This window comes from Anguilla anguilla, chromosome 4 (genome assembly GCF_013347855.1).
Source record: "Anguilla anguilla isolate fAngAng1 chromosome 4, fAngAng1.pri, whole genome shotgun sequence".
Classification (NCBI taxonomy): domain Eukaryota; kingdom Metazoa; phylum Chordata; class Actinopteri; order Anguilliformes; family Anguillidae; genus Anguilla; species Anguilla anguilla.
Window position 1 is genome coordinate 67,314,444 of NC_049204.1, and position 25,504 is coordinate 67,339,947.

General features: G+C 48.2%; 4 protein-coding genes across 4 annotated transcripts in view; 2 read left to right on the forward strand and 2 right to left on the reverse strand.

Moving 5' to 3' along the window:
* Window positions 1-220, forward strand: part of sh3rf1 (SH3 domain containing ring finger 1) — a 17,181-nt gene extending 16,961 nt beyond the window's left edge. Inside the window, 1 exon segment of the mRNA XM_035415075.1 lies at window positions 50-220. Coding sequence (XP_035270966.1) covers window positions 50-218 — 169 coding nt within the window. The 3' untranslated portion in view covers window positions 219-220.
* Window positions 1-25,504, reverse strand: part of LOC118225964 (tripartite motif-containing protein 16-like) — an 890,716-nt gene that overhangs the window by 606,934 nt on the left and 258,278 nt on the right. The gene's annotated exons all lie outside the window — the stretch shown is intronic.
* cbr4 (carbonyl reductase 4) lies at window positions 5,797-10,519 on the forward strand. The gene is made up of 6 exons (XM_035415278.1): window positions 5,797-5,945; window positions 7,087-7,243; window positions 7,845-7,965; window positions 8,228-8,364; window positions 9,407-9,541; window positions 9,882-10,519. The coding sequence occupies exons 2-6, from the start codon at window positions 7,099-7,101 to the stop codon at window positions 10,058-10,060; spliced, it is 717 nt and encodes a 238-aa protein (XP_035271169.1). The 5' UTR covers window positions 5,797-5,945; window positions 7,087-7,098; the 3' UTR covers window positions 10,061-10,519.
* Window positions 11,262-25,504, reverse strand: part of palld (palladin, cytoskeletal associated protein) — a 67,691-nt gene continuing 53,448 nt past the window's right edge. The window contains 11 exon segments of the mRNA XM_035415063.1: window positions 11,262-13,950; window positions 16,774-16,907; window positions 17,476-17,641; window positions 18,006-18,213; window positions 18,478-18,610; window positions 18,910-18,998; window positions 19,806-19,955; window positions 20,212-20,433; window positions 21,924-21,962; window positions 23,189-23,290; window positions 24,530-24,665. Of these exon segments, the coding sequence (XP_035270954.1) occupies window positions 13,787-13,950; window positions 16,774-16,907; window positions 17,476-17,641; window positions 18,006-18,213; window positions 18,478-18,610; window positions 18,910-18,998; window positions 19,806-19,955; window positions 20,212-20,433; window positions 21,924-21,962; window positions 23,189-23,290; window positions 24,530-24,665 (1,543 nt within the window). The 3' untranslated portion in view covers window positions 11,262-13,786.

Consider the following 25,504-nt stretch of genomic DNA (forward strand, 5'->3'; position numbering starts at 1 on the left):
TGCGGTTGTGTGTGGTCCTGACCGTGTGCGGTTGTGTGTGGTCCTGCAGGTACAGGGTGGTGGTGTCCTACCCCCCGCAGAGCGAGGCAGAGCTGGAACTGAAGGAGGGCGACATCGTGTTTGTGCACAAGAAGAGAGAGGACGGCTGGTTTAAAGGGACACTGCAGAGAAACGGCAGGACCGGCCTGTTCCCTGGGAGCTTCGTACTGAGCATATAACACACTAACACACACCATCACACACACTGTAACACACTCTGTAACACACACCATCACACACACTGTAACACACACCGTCACACACACACTGTAACACACACCGTCACACACACACTGTAACACACACCGTCACACACACACTGTAACACACACACCGTCACACACACCCTGTAACACTCACCGTCACACACACTGTAACACAACCTGTAACACACACCGTCACACACACACTGTAACACTCACTGTAACACACCGTAACACACACACTGTAAGACACACCGTCACACACTTGGACACACTCCCTAACACACACTGTAACACTCACTGTAACACACACCGTAACACACACACTGTAACACACACCGTCACACACACACTGTAACACACACCGCAACACACACTCCGTAACACACTGTAACACACACCGTAACTCACTCCGTAACACATACTGTAACACACATCATACAAAGAGTGTGTTACAATGTGTTAACACCATACACACACTGTAACACTATACACACACTAACACACTATACACGCACCGTCAAGCACACACATTGTTACACACTATACACACACCGTAACACACATACTGCAACACACTATATACACACACACACTACTAATGCTATGAATAGACAGCAGAATGGGGCGCAGTACAGTAGTTTTTCATTTAATTTCTTTTTTCAAATATTTTATTTGAGGTCTGTAACATTTGACGTGTTAATTGTGTGCCTTTTAATGTTTCCCACTTTACTGTATATAAGCAAAATGCCTTCGAAGAATCAATGAGTCACAGATCAAGCAAGACAAACTGTTTATAGCAATAGTGATTTTTATAAATCTAACTTATTTTCATGTTTTGCCTTAGGTTTAAAAAAGGGTCAATTTAGTTAATATAGTGAGAGCTGTAGGGCATTGCTGCTTAACTCTGATCCTTTAGGGCCACAATGTCTGCAGGGCTACTCTACCCTGGTCCTGGGGGCCACAGTGTCTATAGGGCTAATCTACCCTGGTCCTGGGGGCCACAGTGTTTGTAGGGCTACTCTACTCTGGTCCTGGGGGCCACAGTGTCTATAGGGCTACTCTACCCTGGTCCTGGGGGCCACAGTGTCTGCAGGGCTACTCTGCCCTGGTCCTGGGGGCCACAGTGTCTGCAGGGCTACTCTGCCCTGGTCCTGGGGGCCACAGTGTCTGCAGGGCTACTCTACCCTGGTCCTGGGGGCCACAGTGTCTGCAGGGCTACTCTACCCTGGTCCTGGGGGCCACAGTGTCTGCAGGGCTACTCTACCCTGGTCCTGGGGGCCACAGTGTCTGCAGGGCTACTCTACCCTGGTCCTGGGGGCCACAGTGTCTGCAGGGCTACTCTACCCTGGTCCTGGGGGCCACAGTGTCTGCAGGGCTACTCTACCCTGGTCCTGGGGGCCACAGTGTCTGCAGGGCTACTCTACCCTGGTCCTGGGGGCCACAGTGTCTGCAGGGCTACTCTACCCTGGTCCTGGGGGCCACAGTGTCTGCAGGGCTACTCTACCCTGGTCCTGGGGGCCACAGTACCTGCAGGAGAAACGGATCCTGCACAGCGCTTCAGTCTTCACCGACCCTGGATCAGTCAGAGAGGCTGTAGCTGATGTGGTTAGGGTTGGGATCAGTCAGAGAGGCTGTAGCTGGTGTGGTTAGGGTTGGGATCAGGTCCCATGGCCGGTGGAGCAAAGCACTGTGGGATGGCCTCGCTGTTAATTTATTAGGTGAACAGATAGTGGTTTTATTATTTTTTTAATCAATGAAAGTACACTCCATTAGATCAAAGTTACTAATACTCCTGTATGTATAATTACCTATGAAATTGGTTGCTAGGTGGCCAAACCTGCAGCTGCTCATTCAGTTCCACTCTCATGGAGCAACACCTCTGTGCTCAGAGCAGTTCTGGCCCTTAAAGTATATATATATTAATATATTCATATTTATGTTCTCATGATTTCTACAGAAGCAGTCGTTCTGACGGGACGGGAGTTTAATCGGGTGTTTGAGGGGGGGGATCCTGCTGAGCCTCCCCCTCCAGGGACGAGGGATGGGGCCAATCAGAGCGGCGCAGGGACGAGGGGCGGGGCCAATCACAGAGGCGCAGGGACGAGGGGAGGGGCCAATCAGAACGGTGCAGGGACGAGGGGCGGGGCCAATCAGAACGGTGCAGGGACGAGGGGCGGGGCCAATCAGAATGGCGCAGGGACGAGGGGCGGGGCCAATCAGAACGGTGCAGGGACGAGGGGTGGGGCCAATCAGAACGCTCATGTCCACATGCTTCTCTTACAGCTTTTACGCGTCTCGTTTGTTTCTCGTTTTAAACTCTGAAACACAGGCTGTTTATTTGTATTTTTATTCCTGTGTTAGTGTGGTGGTCGGTGGATTCTGCTGTACACAGACTCAGTGATTTGTGTCATGTGACTGTTAAGTAGACTTGAATATGATGACTGGTAGCTGGGTGACACTGGGTACCGTTTGTTTTGTAATTGTTTAAAGCACAATAAATCCGAGGGGGGGCGGGGGGCAGCTGCCCCCCCACCTGTGAACTGACCATTTGTAAATTTAACTGAGCTGTTGGGCTGCTGGTCTGGGGTTGACATTGACAGGTTTGCACCGTTAGACCTTGTGTTTGAGTTGAGATTATTATTATGTCATTAAGTAGTTCACTCAGCAAACAGTTGAGTTGCCGCTTACTGCTGAATTGAAAACACTGCCTGGATATTAAGTGCCAAACACTTGCTTTGAAAAGCCCATCATTAATGGTTTGGGGGGTTCAGCTGGTTTTGGGTTTTTGCGTTTTGCTGTGGATGTACTCCTCAGATGTAAAGATGTGTGTACTGGTGTGTGTTTCAGAAACATGGGGATCCACTCTATGGCTGATGTATGTGATGAAGGTGTTTGCTGTTTTTGGGTGTGGGCTGGAAGGGGGGGGGGGGTGTGGGGGGTGGGCTCCAGCATGTGGTTTTTGTCCCTTGTCTTCGGGAGTGTGGGTGGTAACCATGACGACCTTCCCCCAGGTTAATGGCACAGGGTGCATGCACTGTCTTTGGGTTGGTTACTGCTGTTGCTGTTTTCAACCTTTGACCACGCCCTGATGCAGCTCTGCACAATGCTGTCTATCTGTCCGTGAGTCTCCCTGCCTCTTACCTGTAACCATGGTTACTTTACACGCTACATGTGAGGGTTGTCAATTTACCTTTTATTGCTGTCGATGCCAGGCTGTAAAGCACAGGATCACACGTGCACACACAACAGGCTGTAAAGCACAGGATCACATGTGCACACACAATCGTGATGTTCGCTGCTGGCTCATGCTCTTATTTTGGAAAACAAACCTGCGTTTGTTTTATTGTTCTGTAATGCCCTGCCTTGGTAGAACACAAGGGGGCGCTAGTGTTCTCTTAACATGTGCGCCTTTGCCAAGTCAACTTGATTTTTTAAATTTCTTTATTATTCTTTTTACATAGATTTAATAGATGTTCTACAGTTAGCTCTGCTACGAAAATGCTGGCATCCTCTAGATGTTTGACACAATTTATGTGCAAAACATTGTAAAGCATTGGAAGAGATAGCACATTTTGTAACATTAATGATAATTATGATAATAAAAGCGAATGGTTTCCACATTTGTATCCAGTTTTTTTGCTTGTAATGTAATTTCATGTCTGTTTTTGGGAAAGCACAAGTGTAACAGAAATGAGTTCGAAAATAAGGAAACGCAGCCTGTGGGTGTCTGAACGAACAAGCAGGCTGTTCAATCTCTCCCTCCTTTTCCCCTCTCACCTCTCCCTCCCCTTTCCCCCCTCTCACCTCCCCCTCCCTTTCCCTCCCTCCCCATTTCCAGTTCCATTACTGCATTCATGTTCCCAAAGATAACCCAAAATCATGTTGAAACAGGATTAAATAATAAGGTAACAATTTAACGCAAAGGAACAGGATGTCAAATTGGAAAGAAATTGTGTAAAATACAAACTGAAATAAAATGTAGTGTTTCCTGGTTAAAAGCTTTTCTTGGCTAAAGAAATAGGAGAAAATATGATTAACATTGTTCTGTACTGAAAAAAAAAAAAAAGGTGCTCCTTCACAATCTGTGGTTTGTAGGGTGGAATAATGCTGCTGGCGGGACAAACCCAGTCCAAACTCGGATTACCACAGACAGACGGCCCTGTATCCCCCAGTTTAAAAACACAGAGCTCGTCCCAGATTATCCCTTACATACGTGTGCCTTTTCAGGGTGGTTTGGGATTACACATAATCCTGCAGTCTCCGTATTTCTACAGCGGCTAGGGGTTGACTGCCCTTAGCAGCCCATAAATTATATTTATTTATTTATTTATTTATTTATTTATTTAAATTAATCAAGCGGATTTTCTTTCAAATAAAAGCCAATCTAAGATGTTGGTAATCAGTCTTTTTTCTAGGATCTGTATTTTTGTTTTGAGTAGGGCTAACATCAGATTGAATAATTTTGTTTTTCCTCTCATTTTCAATATGAATATTAATAATCGATACCGGAGTTCTGCTTCTTTGAAAGATTACAGGGCACTATGGGTTTTACTGCGCTGAGGCTTCGTTGTGATTCATCTTCAAAGACACCGCTGTTCGAAACGCTTCCCGCGCAATATTTCCTTGGAAATCTCGCGCTCGTGCGCTCCTCCTTTGATCCACGCAGTATGAACTCCCGGCAGCGGCGTCGGATCCTGTTGCCATGACGACTCTCTTAAACTTGCCCAAAAGGAACAAAGCCTCCGAGCGGTGTCAGCACGCGGAACCGAATACATTAAGTTGCCGAAGTCACATGGCAGGGTCTCGTGTCTCAGTAGGCTACAGACACAAATCAAAAATAAAATTGCATAAATTAATATTTGCTCATCATTGCACCATTGTTTGTATTGATAACATAAGCTGTTTATCACTGGTATAATAGTCTCAAAGAAGAAGAAAAAAATCACCAGTTCTGAAAACGTGACGACGGAAAACCAACGCTTACAGTATCTAATAATCAACGCGTGTCATCGAGGTGTGAGAATACTACGACATATTAGCATATGAGGCGTAGAAACGAGACCCAGACAGACCCACGGGACAGGACAGCGGGCAGCGTGGCGTGTCTATCGGCCCGTGCACTGGCTACCATCTGCTTAAGGATTCAGCCGTGGGGGGCAGAATTATTTCAGCGCTGCGCAGCACCCGTAAAGAACAAAGAAAACAGCGTCATCAGTGCCATTTTTTTCTTAATTCGTTTAAAATGTCTTTAAATAATACATTTCCGCACAAGACAGAAGATATTACCAGTAGTAAGGAAAGCGTGGATGGAGGCTGCACAGAATTGTAAGACAAAAATCAAGTGGAGTAAAAGAAGGCACAATCCGTTTAGTTACAGATTTGCACTTGAAAGGACCGACAAGTTAAACGATGCCAGTAGCCTATCTGGGCACCAGATTAAGTTTCATCCACATGAGTAGTTAAATAATATATATTTTTTAATTTAAAAAAAAATCGTTAGGACAATTGCGCAGTCTGTCGCATTTGAAAGAGCAGCCCTACGCACTCCTTCACTTTCTGAAAGTTGGCCTGTTGTGTTCAGTTATCTGAAGCGACACTCGTGCCCTGCTATCTGCGAATCTCGGGCGCCGCCCCGTGGTTCAATGCTGAACTACACAACATAAACAGTGATGGCGGTCGTGCACTTGGACTAGCTTACAGGTACTTTCTTTTGAGAACGTAGTGGGTACCATCTAAGAAATTTTACACTGCATAACGACCGCTGAATAACCATGATATGTTTGTTTAATTGTGGCAGGAAATGCGGGTTCAATTCTTTGACTTGCTCATTTAAACCTGGTCCGCGGTTGTGAATAACGTTGACGATATAACTTTAGCAAGCTGGCTAACTATTGATACAAATAGCTAACCTAGCGAATCAAGATATGCTACTGTCGTATTAGCGTGTGTAAACTATTGGGTTTTGTTTTTCGAGAGAAACTAGCGAAAAGTATTATGTTAACTAGCACAGCTAAAATTACATCTAAATTGCAGCTATCTAACGTGAGCTAACAGAACAACAGGACAGACTGAAAGCAAACGCATAGCATTATCGCGATAACTACCCGAAGAACAAATACCCGGTATACTGGTGTCTTGCAGCCTACTTGTATATACTGCAACAGTAAAAAATGTAGTGAAAATATATCCTCTGAAGTTCTACAGTCCAGTCCAGTATTCATTTGCGGAAAAACAACATTAACTGGATTGGGTTTGTGGCGCGTGGTTGTGTTTGATGACCCCAAGATATCAGCCAATCCGTAAAGCCCAGCGGATCTGCGCAGAATATGGGCGTGCCCTCCGCCATGTTGCGCGGGTTACTTTTACTGTAGTGTAGTCTTTCCTGAGCTTCACCAAATAAGTAAGACCACTCCACTGCAGGGACATTCTGTGTGTGTGTGTGTGTGTGTGTGTGTGTGTGTGTGTGTGTGTGGAGTAAGACCACTCCACTGCAGGGACATTCTCTGTGTGTGTGTGTTTGTGTGTGTGTGTGTGTGTGGAGTAAGACCACCCCACTGCAGGGACATTCTGTGTGTGTGTGTGTGTGGAGTAAGACCACCCCATTGCAGGGACATTCTGTGTGTGTGTGTGGAGTAAGACCACTCCACTGCAGGGACATTCTCTGTGTGTGTGTTTGTGTGTGTGTGTGTGTGGAGTAAGACCACCCCACTGCAGGGACATTGTGTGTGTGTGTGTGTGTGGAGTAAGACCACCCCACTGCAGGGACATTCTGTGTGTGTGTGTGTGTGTGTGTGTGTGGAGTAAGACCACCCCACTGCAGGGACATTCTCTCTGTTTCCAGGTTGGGGCTGTGATGTCAGAGCTGGCCGTGGTGTTTGGGGGCTCGCGCGGGATTGGCCGAGCTGTGTCACAGCTGCTGGCTGCTCGAGGTCACAGGGTTGCCGTGGTTTCCAGACACCTGGAAGCTGCACAAGCTGCTGTGGCAACGCTGGCCGGAGGTACCACACCCACCACGCCGCACCATTAAGCCACGCCCACACAACACCGCACATCGCCGTTAAGCCCCGCCCACACCACACCTGCAGCCGCCGCTCCACTGAGCAGGCCTGGGGGGCCCCGCTGAGCAGGCCTGGGGGGCTCTCTGAGCAGGCCTGGGGGGCCCCGCTGAGCAGGCCTGGGGGGCTCCGCTGAGCAGGCCTGGGGGGCCACTGAGCAGGCCTGGGGGGCTCTCTGAGCAGGCCTGGGGGGGCTCACTGAGCAGGCCTGGGGGGCCACTGAACAGGCCTGGGGGGCGGCTCCCTTCCTCTCTGCCGTTTCAGGCCGTGAGCTGAAAGAGGCCTTCAGCTGGGAGAGGTTCTGCAGGGCTTTATCTGTGAACGTCTTTGGAATCCACTGGTCTGAAATGGAGTATTCGCCACCCCTGCCTCTGTGTCTGTCCATCTCCTGACCACAGTACAGGAGTACGGAGGAGGACTGAGGGGGTCAGGGGTCATGGGTTAGGGGGTCAGAGGGTTAGGAGTTTGGGGGTGGGGGTCAGAGGGGTTAGGAGTTTGGAGGTGGGGGTTTTTGGGGTTCACGCTGTGGGACTCTGGCCCCCAGGGGAGCACCTGGCTCTGGGCTGTGATGTCTCCAGGGAGCAGGAGGTGCAGGAAGCCTTCCAGAGCATACAGAAAACCTGCGGAAACCTCCGCTACCTGGTCAACGCTGCAGGTGTCAACAGGTGTGTGCGTGTGTGTGTGTGTGTGTGCATGTGCGTCCGTGTGCATGTGCATCCGTGTGTGTGTGCATGCGTGTGTGTGCGTGTGTGTGTGTACGTGCGAGACGAAAATTAAAATATAACAGGTTTTATAAAAATCATGATGATCACGTTGGAGAGGCAATAGAGTTTGATTGATCTGTGCATACATGCATATATATATATATATATGTGTGTGTGTTTGGTGTATGTGTCCCCCTCCCTCCCCCCTCCCCCCCCCTCTCAGGGATGGGCTCTTGTTGAGAGCAGCGCAGGGGGACATGGTGTCTGTGCTCCACACCAACCTGCTGGGGACCATGCTCACCTGCCGAGCAGCGCTTCGGAGCATGCTCCACAAACAGGGCGGGGCCATCGTCAACATAGGTCAGCACTCATCCTGTTACCGTGGATACACGCGCACAAACAGGGCGGGGCCATCGTCAACATAGGTCAGCACTCATCCTGTTACCGTGGATACACGCGCACAAACAGGGCGGGGCCATCGTCAACATAGGTCAGCACTCATCCTGTTACCGTGGATACACGCGCACAAACAGGGCGGGGCCATCGTCAACGTAGGTCAGCACTCATGCTGTGACTGAGGGTACATGTGCATAGACACACGCATGTAAATGTACCCTCACACACATACACTCACTCAGTCTTTTGCACAAACACACGTACACAAGTGCATACACACACCCACACACAGACACACACTCATATTTTTGGGTGGGAAGTGTCAGTGTTGTTTTACAGAGTTACAGCGGCTGAAAGGCGCTGCAGTACAACAAATGGCCAGGAGGTGGCAGTGGAGGTGTAGCGGTTCGTTTTTAGGGAATACGCCACGGTCAGCTGAGATCTCCGTGGTTTCCTGCGTTCCAGTTTCTCCAGACAGGAAACCAGAATGTTCCGTTCTGCTGTTGGTCGTGTCGTTATGACACTGCTGTTCCCTCTCCTGCCCTTATATGGGCATTAAGCTCCATCTCAGTGTCCTGTAGGCCAGAGGGAGAGAACCCATGTAGGGTCTGTGCTGTGGGCCTGTCTGTGCTATGTGTAGGGTCTGTGCTGAGGGTGTCTGTGCTGTGTGCGGGGTCTGTACTGAGGGTGTCTGTGCTGTGTGTAGGGTCTGTACTGAGGGTGTCTGTGCTGTGTGTAGGTTCTGTACTGAGGGTGTCTGTGGTGATTGCAGGGTCTGCTGAGGGTGTCTATACTGTGTGCTGGGTCTGTACTGAGGGTGTCTGTGCTATGTGTAGGGTCTGTGTTGTGGGCCTGTCTGTGCTGTGGGTGTCTGGGCTGTGTGCAGGGTCTGTGCTGTGGGTGTGTCTGTGGTGAGGGTGTATTGGTGCTGAGGGTGTGTCTTTTCTGTAGGGTGTGTGTGTTCTGTAGGATGTGTCTGTGCTGAGGGTGTCTGTTCTGTGTGCAGGGTCGGTTGTAGGGCAGAAGGGGCATGCAGGGCAGTGTGTCTACAGCGCCTCTAAGGCAGGGCTGGAGGGCTTCACCCGCTCGCTCGCCAGAGAAGTGGCATCGCGCCGCATCCGCGTCAACCTGCTGGCTCCAGGTAGGGGACCCGACTTCTCCCCAAAATGTGTCTCCCCAAAGTCTGTGCATCTCTGTGATTCTCTGTGTTACTCTGTGTGTCCCTGTGCATCTCTGTGATTCTCTGTGCTACTCTGTGTCCCTGTGCATCTCTGTGATTCTCTGTGCATCTGTTATTCTCTGTGCTACTCTGTGTCCCTGTGCATCTCTGTGATTCTCTGTGCATCTGTTATTCTCTGTGCTACTCTGTGTGTCCCTGTGCATCTCTCTGATTCTCTGCGTGTCTCTGTGCATCTCTGTGTGTCCCTGTGCATCTCTCTGATTCTCTGTGCATCTGCATTTTCTCTCCGTCCCTCCCACAGGTTATATCCGCACAGACATGACGGCGGGGCTGAAGGAGGCGGAGCTTGTTCGGGGCGTCCCGCTGGGCAGATTCGGCGAGCCGGAGGAGGTGGCACAGGCGGTGCTCTTCCTCCTGGAGACGCCCTACGTGACAGGGCAGGTGCTGCTGGTGGACGGAGGGCTGCAATTGGCCATGTAGAGCTCCCCCCTCCCGTGGGAGTGCCGGCTGATTGGGGGGATTACAGTGGAGACTGAGGGATTATGGGAGTGGCAACACCGGCCCAGAGGAACATGCTGTGACTGGGCCTTTATAACGAATAAATACCCGCTCTTCTGGAGGTGAAGCTGCTGTGGAATGCTTGGCTCTGGTGTTGTGATAAAGGGTCCTTAGTGTTCAGGTTTTGGTGTTCAGTCAGCTTTAATAAACAGTTTGAGGTCTTGTGCTCCTGCTGTGTTCTAGAGGAGGTTCAGTGAAAGAAAAAGCGTTCATGCTCTCTGCACAACATTACTACTGAGTTCAGCACTTTGCCCTACCCTCGCTGTGACATCACAATCACTGCTGTGTTTTTACTGTGACAACACAATCACTATGTCATGCCCTCACTATGACAGTCAGTCTAATGTCTGTACCTTCATTATGACATTAAAATGTGTAACTGTCTAAGACTGTTCTGTGTCTCCGTGTTTATGTTCTTTCTCATATTTGATACAGGCTGTGATTTAGGCGTTTCCGGGTTCCTCCAGATGGAGTTTGAGGGCGGGGCTGAACAGCTGGTAGAGAATGTGTGGTGTCTGAGGCCTATGGGCTGTACTGCGATAATCCTGTTTTGTGGAATCCAGCACCATTACATTCTAAAAGGTGTAATGCGGAAATGGCTGAACACAGCAAAAAATATCTTCAATTTTGATGAAAAAAGCTGAAATATTTTTGAAGCGCTGGTCACCAGGGATATTAGCAATGGTGAAATGGAAAATAAAAAAATTTATATACATTTTTCACAGGATAATGATGTGTAAAATGGCTGAAAATAGGGCTTAATGAGTTCATGAAATTTTTTTTTTAATTTAAGCAGCTGTTCTGACAGAGAAGTGCCTACTAGGATAGAAAAAAAGGTGTAACAAAAATCTAAAAGCATATTTTTTTTAAATCAACAATTATATTTTTCATTTGTGTATTACCTCATTTAGCACCACTTTTAGGGCCGTCTGTTACTATTAAACTGATAATGGGGGATTTCCCTCCCTTATACACTGGCTCTGCCCCCCCCCCCCCCCCCCCCCTTTTATTTGACGGGGGCAGTGCGTCGTGTTGGGGCAGGTTTAATGGGTACGTGAGTGTTTCAGGGCATTAGGTGTCAGTGGCGGGAGATGAACATCAGTACCCCATTCAGCAGCCATCAGTCATCCAGAGACTCCTTTTATTACGGTAATTAAAACCTTAAAATCATTAGCAGTCCATACACAGGCACAGTCAGTGGCGTATGAAGGCGTGATAATAAAATGTGAAAATAAGTGACCGTATTTGGCTGGACCATGTTGCTCGGTAACAGACAGAAGGGAGACGGTGGTTAACAGATTAGCAGAAGCTGTGTTAAACTGGTATGTAAAAAAATACATGAACTTAATGACATACATGATTTGTGAGCAAAGATATAACTGTTGGTTAAGTACTAAGTGACTGATGAGCGTTGTACTCCTTTAGGTCATGCTAATGTTGGGGTCTCCATAGTACCAAAGAATACAGCAAGTGCACAGATAATCATCATCATAATAATAATAATAATAATAAACATGCCAGTTTGATCTGTCATGGCATTATATAACTGATACTGGTAGGCATCATATTTGAAATAGACCAGCTTAAAATGTTTGAAAAAAGAGATGAAGGGAAAGGCTTAACTAAGATAGTTTCTGGAAAGTTATCAACAAAGGCAGGAGAATAAAATATAAATTACATATATGCTGTGCTAAACTGTGTTTCTCTCATACAAAAATAAAGGGCCCCCATTCCACAGAGTGGGGTACACTCACACAAGAACCCGCCCATTCCACAGAGTGGGGTATACCCACAAAAACTCCCCATTCCACAGAGTGGGGTATACCCACAAAAACTCCCCATTCCACAGAGTGGGGTATACCCACAAAAACTCCCCATTCCACAGAGTGGGGTATACCCACACAAGAACCCTTGAAACGATATTTCGTATCTGACCTCAGTCTAAGGAATAAAACATCAGAACAAGGTTATGGTTGGCGTAATCTTCATCATCGTCCTCCTCTGTGGGCAGTCCCTCCACAGCATGCTCATTTCTCCTGAACACAGCGCCAGGGTTTCAGCTGAGCCTGTGGGCGTGGTTTACCCTGGCATGCCAAAGAGCGGCTCCCTCTGCAGACACACCCCACAGACACACAGCCCCACAGACCAGGCCATGGCTGCAGACACACAGCCCCACAGACCAGGCCATGGCTGCAGACACACACCCCACAGACCAGGCCATGGCTGCAGACACACAGACCCACAGACCCACAGACACACAGCCCCACAGACCAGGCCATGGCTGCAGGGGCTAACTGCCCGCTGGCATTTCTGATGGTTTTAAATGTGACGGCTGTTCACAGCCCCATGTTAACCTGTGGGTGAGAGCGTGTTTATTCTGGGCCAGCGCTGATGTTTCTTACAGCCTGACTGCTGTGGATGGGTCTGAAAGAGCCAGTCAGGACGGCCTGCGCATGGACGGGCTGCTAACTGCCGATAGTTTGGTAAGAGGGCGTTTTGGTGAAAGGCCCGGTGCTGGCTTCGGATAGCGTCACGCTAACCAGCGGTATTTAAGGCTGCTGACCTCACTGCTTCCTCACCCTCACCCTCCTGTCCACGTGCCTGTCAATCTCTCCTTACCGCAGCGACGCCGCCCCACTGCCAAACCGCGCACCATTCCAGCAACGTTCCGTTTCCGTTTTCACCTGCTTCTGCTTCTCCTGAGCGACCACGAGACAAACACGAATGAGAAGGGCCGGCCTCGTGCTGCCGTGTCCATCCCCCCCGCCCCCCCAGGCCCCCAGCACGCAGAGCACAACTGGGGGATACATTACGGCAGATTTATCTGACCCCCCCCCCGCCCCCAAGTGGTACCTCCCTAAAGGGAAGTAAGCAAAGATCCTCAGAGCTTAGATAAGATACATCACTTCTGCAGCTGTGACTGCGGAGTATTAAAATGGCACCTCGGTAACATGCAAAACTAGACGCTACTTACACTTTTTATTATTTTTAAAAATAAAAGAAATCCCTCAGCCTTAAAACTTACACAGTGTTCAGAAAGGTCAAAGGCACTTGTGCTACACCCACATTGTAAAAGGGACAGTGTCGTCATGACTACACTGCAACCACATCACTCCTGGTTTTTACCAAAAACACTGAAAGACACAGCTGGAGTGTTCTGTGCTCCCCCACAACACACACACGCAGGACAGGAGACACGGTCTTCATCATCATCATCACCTTCCTCCTGAGTTCCTGCAGCCCGTGCATGGTGCAGTGAAGCTGATGCAGGCACAGAAGCATATAAAAACACCCCTTTTCCCTCTTTCTTTATTTTAAGCAGCATGCATAGAAACCTGGGATTCAGAGGCATGTTGAGAGAGTGACGTCAGGACGCGTGTCCAGTACACACACGCTGTGCAGGGCTGAGCTGTGCTGTGCTGTGCTGGGCAGGACTACAAGACGGCAGGCAGGTCATGTGACGAGGGCTTCTGGTCATCCATCTTGGAGAGCAGAGTCTGTGTGCCAGCACTGCTTATTCCACACCTTTCCTGACAGATAAAGCAAGAGAACTGAACCCCCGTGAGAGAAGAAGAGAGCGGGACAGGAGGGGAGGGAAGCGGGGGTTGGGCTGGGCAGGGCGGGGGTGAGGGGGCCCCCTGCTGGTCTCTACAGGTCATCACTCTCCACCAATCCCCCGGGCTGCTGGGCGGGGCTGTAGTCGGGGAAGAAGGCGGCTTTGACGTCCAGGCCCCGCTCGGTGAGGGCCGCGTAGCGACTGGCCGACGGCCGCACCTTCCTGGGCTTTGGGGTGTGGGACTGCTGCCACTGGGCTGGGGAGGGGGAGGGGACACCAGCTGTCAATCATCTCTGCCCCCCCCCCCCACCACCCACCCACAGAACCAGGCTGGGATCCATTCCATTTTAGTTCAGTCAAATCAGGAAGTCAATTCAAGTCCACTGAATTAATTCAACCAGCCACAATTCATGAGCAATTTTAATTTAATGAACTTTCATGAATTTTAATTAACTTCCTGAATTGACTTAGAAAATAATGCATAAATAAGAACGCATTTGTCAGATGGTCTGGGATACAAATGCATTCTGGTCACTTGTAAGACAGTTTAGTCTCTGTGACACAACTGCTATAAATAATGTAAAAAAAGAAAATACATTTTAAATTACATATTGAGCAAATGTAGATATAGATCATCCTATAAAATGAAAAAAATTACATATCTAGGATTTCTTTTTCACTTTTTAAAAGCAATGATGATAGTAATTTCAGAAACAGTTTTCTGTTAAATACGTTCTTCAACATTCATATCTTCTAACACCTCCTCTTTGATCAATTTTCTTATCAAATTTCTCAACCCTTTGAATGAAAAAATACATTTAGGACCACTAATTTTTCCAGTTTGTTTTGGAGGTTATTTTAAAATACATTGAGTGCAGTCATATTTAGCAGTATTTCCAGCAAAATATATATACTTTTTTAAATGGTAAATGACTTCATAGAAATTTTTCTGATTTGTTTAATCATTTTCATCAAATGTAGATAATCTCTACTCTGTTTACATGGGAAAACACATTCAGTATAACTCAATTTCTGCACCCTTATGGAAATTTGCACATAGCAGTTTTGCACATTGCAGTTTTCTCAGTAACAATTCTTTGTTAAATATTTCATTTAATTACTTCACATTCATCAAATGTACTAAAATGTTTTATGTGAGGTATTTCTACATATTCCATGCAGGTAAAGGCTTTTCATCCTCCAAAATATAAAATATCATATTTAGGAGAAGTACATTTTTTCCATTTTTGGAGGTAAGACTATAGTGTTCTCTACTCTGATTTATTTCCTGCATTGTCAAATTCATTGTTCATCATACATGTCTTCAAATACATTTTCTCTGGTTTATTTAGTCATATTCATTAAATGTAGATGTTCTTTTATCTATCTGAATGGAAATAGCACATATTTAGCATCTTTGTTTTTCAGTAAAATATGTTGCATCATAAATGTGTTTAAAGTCCTTTTCTTCGTTGCATTTCTTCATGTTCCTTAAATGTACAGCAAATGCTATTTCATGGATGAAAACAATCACCTATTCAGAAGCACTCAACTTTCTCACTTTTTGGAGATAAAACTATTCTTGTTCATTTTAGTACATTTTAATACATTTTTGTGTATTTTGTAGTGCAAAATAATTTTTTACATATTTATGTAAAACAGATTTAAGATGCCATTTTTAAAAACATTTTTAAGGAAAGACAACAGGCTTATATATTTTAAGTTTTTCCAGTGAAATACATTTTTCTTTTGTCATTGATGTGTCAAAAACCTTTCTCTGAATTATTTTGTTTATTAATCATATGTAGATAATCTTTCAACCATCATCTAAATGGAAAAATATTTTTTTGATAATTTTTAGACATTTTTGGAGGTACGATTATAGTCCTGTGTATTTTGCAGTTTTTTTCAGAAAAATACACTTTGCACCATAAATGTGTTCAAAATATTTTCATGGCTGTATTTCCTAAAATGTATCAATTATGTATGATCTCTCATTAAACAAAATGGAAAAATCTCATAATTTGGATAAATCAATTTTTCTCACTTTTTTGAGGTAAGACTATAGTCTTACGTGTTTTTGTTTTTCCAGTGAAATACATTAAAGAAAATCCTTATGACAAACATTTTGGATAAATGTATTTCTTCATATTCATCACATATATAAATTTTTTTCCACACTTTTTGGAGATAAGACGACAGTATTTTTGAAATATATTTAGCATCATCAATGTCTTCAGACACATTTTATGATTTATTTATATTCACAGACAGAGAAAACACATCCACATGATAACTGATTTTATCACCTTTAGGAGGTAAGGCTATATGATTATGTATATTGTTATTTTGTAGTTTTTCCAGATAAATACATTTCCATCATAAATGTATACATTTTTTTGTGTGGATATTTCCACATATCCATCAATTATAAATTATTTTGAATACCTCTGCAATGCAAAATCACATACTTAGAAGTGAACTTTCCAGTTTTTTAAATAATTTATGTTATATTCATCAATTGTTGATAAGCATGTATCTAAATGGAAAAATCATCATTCATTAATTTTTTTGCATACATTTTAAATTCTCTTTTGCTTTTTAGAGAGAAGGCTCTTGTCTTACTAAAATATATTGCACTGAACAAACTGCAAAATATGTATCATAAATTTGTTCAGAAATATTTTTACTGATGGTTGTCTTATGTCTATGGAATAATCACGTATTTAGGATAACAACATTTTTCTCAGTATTTAGAGGTAAGTAGAGGTATAGTCTTCTGTATTTCAGCTTTTCCAGTGACGTGTTCAGAGCGCTGGGTTTCAGAGCATTGAGTTTCAGAGCGCTGGGTTACAGAGCGCTGGGTTTCAGAGCGCTGGGTTACAGAGCGCTGGGTTACAGAGTGCTGGGTTACAGAGTGCTGGGTTACAGAGTGCTGGGTTACAGAGCGTTGAGTTACAGAGCGCTGGGTTTCAGAGCGCTGGGTTACAGAGTGCTGAGTTACAGAGCGCTGGGTTTCAGAGCGCTGAGTTACAGAGTGCTGGGTTTGAGGGAAGCAGCGCATGATTGGCGGACTCACCGTGCACGTCCAGGCGGGCGGTGCTGGACACGATGCCCGCCTCGTTCTTGGCGGAGACGGTGTACCAGCCAGCGTCCTCTTTAGTGGCGGGCTGAATGATCATGCAGATATAGCCGTGGTTATCCTGATGCATGCTGGGATGGAGAGGGAGATGTTGGGAGATCAGTTTTTCCTGATAAGTACTCACAGATAGATACAGCATGGGGAAATGCACAAGCCTCCTCCAGCAGATTTCACACTCATAAATGAGCTCGAATCACAGATAATTCAGTTCAGTATGCTCCAGTATTATTGATATATACGAGTGAAAAAGTTTGTATAACAGCACAGGTAAGTAACTATATCACATGCTCAATAATGAAATAATTTCATATTGACACAATTGCTCAGAGTTTGTAAAATAAGTAATCACATTATTTCCTGAAACGGTGTCTGAATTATTGGTGCCCCTGTTTTCAGTACCTTGTACAGCCTGCCTCCAGTGTGATCACTAATCTCATAAAACAGATGCAGCACCACTCACTCCGCTGGGCTATATGTGTGAAGGAGGGATGACACCTACCTTTTAGAGAAATTATATTATTACCATCTGGCCTGTGATTGGTCAGTGTGTAGCATTTCTATCTTTCTTAGAGCTATGACTGGTCTGTGCGTGGCTGGGTGGTATTTCTCTGTTCTGTGATTGGTCGGCGTGCGTCTCACCTGATTCTGTCCGTGTTGTGAGTGAGGGATTCGTTCTCCTTCTTCCAGAAGATTTGGGGGTAGGGCACCCCGGACACTCGGCACTCCAGGCGAATGGGGTACCCCTCGGCCACGCCCGTGTTCTGGAGCTTCTCAATGAAAGACGGGGCCTTGTGCATCTCTTTGGCTGTGGAGGGAGTGGCATAGAGCAGTTAGGGGGAGTGGCCTTGTGCATCTCTTTGGCTGTGGAGGGAGGAGCATAGAGCAGTTAGGGGGAGGGGCCTTGTGCATCTCTTTGGCTGTGGAGGGAGGGGCATAGAGCAGTTAGGGGGAGGGGCCTTGTGCATCTCTTTGGCTGTGGAGGGAGGGGCATAGAGCAGTTAGGGGGAGTGGCCTTGTGCATCTCTTTGGCTGTGGAGGGAGGGGCATAGAGCAGCGTGTGTGCGTGTGTGTGTGCGTGCGTGTGCGTGTGCGTGTGCGTGTGCATGCGTACGTGCGTGTGCGTGTGTGTGCGTGCGTGCGTGCGTGTGCATGTGTGCGTGCATGTGTACCTGCTACGATGAGCTCCAGGCTGAAGGAGTTGTGTCCGGCGCGGTTGCTGGCGATGCAGGTGTACACGCCGGCGTCTCTGGAGGTGACAGGCTCGATGACCAGCGAGTGCACCCCGTTCTCCCGCACCAGCATCTTGTGGGCGCTGTCAGGCCGGATGGTCTGCCCGTTCAGCTGCCAGATCAGGTCTGGCGTGGGCAGCCCACTCACCTGCAGACCGGAGCCACACAGACCACACCTCACACCAGACTTCAGTACCTCACTGTACCCCACACCTGACCCCTCAGTACCTCACTGTACCCCACAACTGTCTCTTTAGTACCACACTGTACCCCACACCAGACTCTTCAGTACTTCACTGTACCCCACATCAAAGTCATCAGTATCTGTTTGGTCTTGTTTGGCCCAGTGTGGCCCAGCTGGGCCCTGGAGGAGGGGCCTCCTGTGTGACTGGCGCAGGGGGCGTGGTCTCACCTTGCAGTCCATGCGGCACAGCCGGCCCTCCTGCACGATTAAGTCACCCGGCGCCTGCAGGAAGTGAGGGCGGAAGTGGCGCTCCTGAATATTACCGTCCTCCTCAGCGCTGTCTCTGGAGCGGGAGCGCGGCCTGAGGGGGGGGGGGGGGGGGGGCGGTTTAGGGGGAGAGAGGGAGGGGGGTGAGGGGGGGAGAGGATCTGGTTGTCTTATCTGACTAATCAGAAAATCAAGAGCTACTATGACTCATAGGTGAGTAAGACCTGTCATTCAACAGGCAGATCCAACAGGTGACATCATGACTCCACCCTCCTCCCTCATACACACATAAACACTCACACACACACACACACAGGCACGCATGCACGCACACACACACACTCTCACACACACACGCACACAGGCTGAGGAGTTTGGGAAGGGTTTCAGAACCTGCGGATGTGTCCAGGCGTGGATCTCTGGCTTCTCCCTCTCTGATTTACTGCCTGAACCATCATCCTCCCTGTGCAACTAGTCCTTCCCTGAGAGAGAGAGGGAGGGAGAGAAAGAGAGAGGGAGGGAGAGGGAGAGAGAGAGCAAGACAAACAGACAGACAGAAGGACAGACAGAGGTAAAGCTTATTAAAAAACTATCTGCAAGAAACAACCCAGAAATTTAAAATGGGAGAAAAAATATGTAAATGTGTTTCCAGCACAGATGAACCACAACATAAATTAACTGGAAAACTTCAGGACAAAGAAATACACTATGCAGATGCCCTGGCTCTACTGCCATCAATTGAATACAGTGCAAGCTCTCAAATACGGCCAGAACTGGGCTCTTCCAACACTGCACTAATTATACAGTGGGACTGAAGGTCAACAGGCAAATCCCACTGAAAAAGAGAACGCACTGCATGGAACACACTCCCCCCCTTCCTCAGAAGCTGTGATTAATGTCTTTGCTGGGAGGTGTGGGGTGTGGTGAGGTCACCACCAGGGTGTGGGAACTCTGGACGCTGAACACAGTTTTACTTACTTCCTGCTCCTGACCACTCACTTCCTTTTTTACCACTGACCTCAGGTCAGCTTCTAGTGTCCATCTATCCATTACCTGACCTGCTTATTTCTGGTCAGGGAGGCTGGAGCCTATCCCAGCATGCACTTGGCATGAGGCAGCAATACACCCTGGACAATTCACTCGCAGACTCATAGTGGAAATTTAGAGCCTCCAATCAGCCTACCTGCATGTGTGTGGACTGTGGGAGTACCTGTATAGCGAATAATGCACACCCGTACTGACAGCCCAGGCCCTCAGTGGTGACTGTTGCTATGGGGACGCCCGGTTACCTCGGGGTTGCTGGCCATGACGGTGTAGTTTCCGTCGTCGTCGATGGAGGCGGCGGCCGTGTGCAGGGAGCAGGTCCCGTCCGGCTGGCGGCTGATACGGTAATGCTCGCTGCGCTTGGAGATTTGCTTCCCGTCTTTGAACCAGTAAATCTGCGCGGAGAGATAGGGTCAGAGGTCAGAGGTCACACACTGCCACACTATCGCGGGAGCACGTGGAGACATGGGGTCAGAGGTCACACACTGCCACACTATCGCGGGTGCACGCGGAGACATGGGGTCAGAGGTCACACACTGCCACACTATCGCGGGTGCACGCGGAGACATGGGGTCAGAGGTCAGAGGTCACACACTGCCACACTATCGCGGGTGCAGTGCCGGTGGGGTCATGTGAATGCCAGGGTCGCACCTTTGGCTTGGGGTCCCCCGCGACCTTGCAGGAGAAGGTGACAGGCATGCCCTCGAACACCTTGAAGTGCTTCAGCTTCTGAGAGAAGAGCGGCGCCACCTGCTGTCCAGGAGCATCCTCGTCATGCTGGACGTCATCATCAGACTCTTCAACGGGCGAGCGCTCCAGACGGAACTCTATCTCGCTGATCAGACGCTGCTCAAAGCTGGACACCTTGTACTCCTGCAGTATGAACACACACACGCACACACACACACACACGCATACACACACACACACACACACACACACACGCACGCACGCACGCACGCACATACACACACACACACACACATGCACGCACGCACGCACGCACACACACAGAAATCAGCACAGAAGAAATAAAGTTGCAGTGTGTTCATCCACTGTGTGTGTGAGTTTTCCTGTGTGCAAGCAGGGAGCAAACGCAGCGAGAGAGGACTGAGTACATTACAGGCTGCAGGACAGACGGACGGCTTCTCACACACATGCATTCATGCACACACACTCACACTGTACACACAGTGTACACACACACACACACACACACGTACACACACACAGTGTACACACAGTGTACATACACACGCACACACACACAAACACACACATACACACACACTCACACTGTACACAGTGTACACACACACACACACACACACACACGTACACACACACAGTGTACACACAGTGTACATACACACGCACACACACACAAACACACACATACACACACACTCACACTGTACACACAGTGTACACACACACACACACACACAGTGTACACACACACAAACACACACATGTACACACACACAGTGTACACACACACACACACAAACACACACACGTACACACACACACACACAGTGTACACACACACACAGTGTTAGTGGTAGATGCAGTACTGTAGGGCAGAGCACGTGGCAGTACAGAAGCAGGCCGGCTTTTCTGGTGAAACGTCTGCTGGTAAATCATGGCTTTGTGGCTCTGAAATTCCAGATGTCAAAATGACAGGATAAAAGGAAAAATGGCTGCTTCATATGAAACATTCTGCACTGCGTTCCTGCCCCACAGAACACTGCAGGATTCGGCTAAGAGCCTGAGGGCCAACTCCATGGCTGCCACCTGCATGTGCTGTCACCTGCTCTTCTTCCACCACAAAAACATTCTGGGACCAATCAGCTGTCTCAAATGTGTAGTGATTGACAGGGAAGACAATCTAAGCCCACCTTGATATCATATCCACCTTCCAAATAAATACATACATATATGTCTACCTGTATAGTCACATAAACATATATGCATAAATATATACATATCCATCTATATGCATATATATGTATATACTGTATTTCTGTGTGTGCCAGGAACACACGGGATAATGATTTATAAGTGTGATAAATGTTGCCATGGTGACTGATCTGTGGACAGGTGCCAGGACGTGCTTGAGTCCGGTGCTTCACGCTGCAGTCATCAGTGTGAGAGCGTGTTGTGCACAGGTGCGTTTTCACACAGTCTCTGTGATTGGTGGAAATTATAGCACAGTCTCTGTGATTGGTGCAGATCACAGCACAGTCTCTGTGATTGGTGCAGATCACAGCACAGTCTCTGTGATTGGTGCAGATCACAGCACAGTCTCTGTGATTGGTGTAAATCACGCGCTGAAGGGTGGGGGGAGGGGGGGTCATGACCTTTTGAGGAACAGAGTCTATGTCAGGGGAACTGCAGTCCTGTGGAGAGAGAAGCACACGGATCTGCAGGAGAACTGCATGGACGCTGGCAGAGCACATTGCGGTCACATGGTATGCTGGGATAAGGCCAGTGTGCACACACAGGTGCAAACCTTACCTGCTTACATAAACCTGCATAACAGGTATGAGCGATGACAACTCAGTTACCCACCATTACCCCCACACATCAAGCCCATCACTGCCACTGGCTCAGTGCTGATGCACACACACACTCATACTCACACACACGCGCACACACACACACATGTATACACACACATACACACACACACGTGCACACATATACACATACACACACACACTCATACTCACACATGCGCGCACACACACACTCATACTCACACGCACACACACACACACACACACAGTAAGGTGGCACTCAGAGTCCAGGTGGAACCGCGTTGATTGAAAGCGCGTTTGATTGACAGTGCGTGTGTGTGTGATTGACAGCGCGTGTTTGATTGACAGTGCATGCGTGTTTGATTGACAGGGCATGCGTGTTTGATTGACAGTGCGTGTTTGATTGACAGCGCATGCGTTTTTGATTGACAGCGCGTGTTTGACTGACAGCACGTGCGTGTGTGATTGACAGCACATGTGTGTGTGATTGACAGCGCGTGCGTGTGTGATTGACAGCGCGTGCGTGTGTGATTGACAGCGCGTGTGTGTGTGATTGACAGCGCGTGTTTGACTGACAACGCGTGCGTGTGTGATTGACAGCGCGTGTGTGATTGACAGCGCGCGTGTGTGTGATTGACAGCGCGTGCGTGTGTGATTGACAGCGCGTGTGTGATTGACAGCGCATGCGTGTGTGATTGACAGCGCGTGTGTGTGATTGACAGCGCGTGCGTGTGTGATTGACAGCGCGTGCGTGATTGACAGCGCGTGTGTGTGTGATTGACAGCGCGTGTGTGTGATTGACAGCGCGTGCGTGTGTGATTGACAGCGCGTGCGTGTGTGATTGACAGCGCATGCGTGTGTGATTGACAGCGCGTGTGTGTGATTGACAGCGCGTGCGTGTGTGATTGACAGCGCATGCGTGTGTGATTGACAGCGCGTGTGTGTGATTGACAGCGCGTGCGTGTGTGATTGACAGCGCGTGCGTGATTGACAGCGCGTGTGTGTGTGATTGACAGCGCGTGTGTGTGTGATTGACAGCGCGTGCGTGTGTGATTGACAGCGCGTGCGTGTGTGATTGACAGTACCTGGGTGGCAGGCTCCTCCTCTGACTCCTGCATGTTAAACACAGTGGCAGCGCTGTCAGCCCCAAGCAGCCGGCGGGCCATCTTCTCCTCATAGGTTAGCCTCTGCAAGCACCATTACTGGGTCAGTGAGCCGTTACTGTGTGAGTGCACACACACCCATACACACACACACACACTCATACCCGGTATACACACATTCATACTCAGTGTACACACACCCTCATACACACACACTCATACCCAGTGCACACACACGCAGATTACAGGCATTAATAACATGTATAAATGCAGTGTAAATATGTCAATAAAGGGTGTGGATGCTGATAATGCAGAGGCACAGCGTGAACCCGTCTGACACGTCTCAACTTACCATTACCATGGCAACAGGTAGAGGCTAAATTTCTGGCCAATGGAACTTCACAGATACAGTATGAGCTGGTCCACTGGGGCTTCACAGATACAGTATGAACTGGTCCAATGGGGTTTATACAGTATGAGCTGGTCCAATGGGGCTTCACAGATACAGTATGAGCTGGTCCAATGGGGCTTCACAGATACAGTATGAGCTGGTCCACTGGGGCTTCACAGATACAGTATGAACTGGTCCAATGGGGCTTCACAGATACAGTATGAGCTGGTCCAATGGGGCTTCACAGATACAGTATGAGCTGGTCCACTGGGGCTTCACAGATACAGTATGAGCTGGTCCAATGGGGCTTCACAGATACAGTATGAGCTGGTCCAATGGGGCTTCACAGATACAGTATGAGCTGGTCCAATGGGGCTTATACAGTATGAGCTGGTCCAATGGGGTTTCACAGATACAGTATGAGCTGGTCCAATGGGGTTTCACAGATACAGTATGAACTGGTCCAATGGGGTTTCACAGATACAGTATGAACTGTTCCACAGGGGCTTCACAGATACTGTACGAGCTGATCCACAAGAATTTCACAGATATGATATGAGCTTATCCACATTAGCTACAGACCCAGTCTCGTCCTCAACTGGCATTCTCTGAGTGCTATAAGTTATTTAATTCACAATTTCCTAACTGGCATTCCTACTAGTGTGGGGGTGTATATAGTGTATATATGTATGTGATAGAATGTACTTAATGATTTTCTGGGGTGAGAGGAAGCACACATTAATCAATGTTAATGGCATGTTACTGAATCCCCCAACACACACACACACACATACACTCACACACACACTCACACTCACACAGTCACACACACACACATACACACTCACACACACACTCACACACACACACTCACACTCACACACTCACACTCACACACACATACACACTCACACACACACTCTCACACACACCTGTTGGCCGTTGCTGATCCTCTCCTCTTTGAAGCGCAGCTTCCTCTCCAGGTCCTGGATGACGGCGTCTTTAGAGCCCTGGATCTCTGAGTCGGAGGCGATGCGCGGCGTGCGGCTCTGCTTGCGGGTGATTGCGCTGCAGACACAGAAACCGCCCTCAGACCTGCCTCCTAAGCGGCCCAATGCAGACCAGCAGCTTTCAACAGGACCACCCTGCACTCCACCACACACACACACACTAACTCACTCACTCACACACACAAACACTTACTCATTCACTCACACACACACGCACACGCACACTCACTCACTCACTCACTCACTCATACACATACACACTTACTCACTCACTCACACACACACACACGCACACTCACTCACTCACACACACACGCACACACACTCACTCACTCACTCACTCACTCACTCACTCACACACATACACACTTACTCACTCACACACACACGCACACACACACGCACACTCACTCACGGACGCACACACGCACACTCAGACACACATGCACACACACGCACACACTCACACACGCGCACACACACACACACACTAACTCACTCACTCACACACACACACAAACACTTACTCACTCACTCACACAAACACGCACACGCACACACACACACTCACACACACGCACACGCGTACACACACACACTAACTCACTCACTCACTCACACACACACACACTTACTCACTCACTCACACACACACGCACACTCACTCACTCACTCACTCACGCACGCACACACACACACACGCACGGACGCACACACACACACACTCACACGCACATGCACACACACACACACGCACACACACACACACACACACACATACACACACACACACACACATACACACGCACACACACACACGTGCACACACACACAGGCTGGTTTACAAAGCTGTAAGAAGACATTTCACACCACCCTGGAGGAATTTCTGTACAGAGC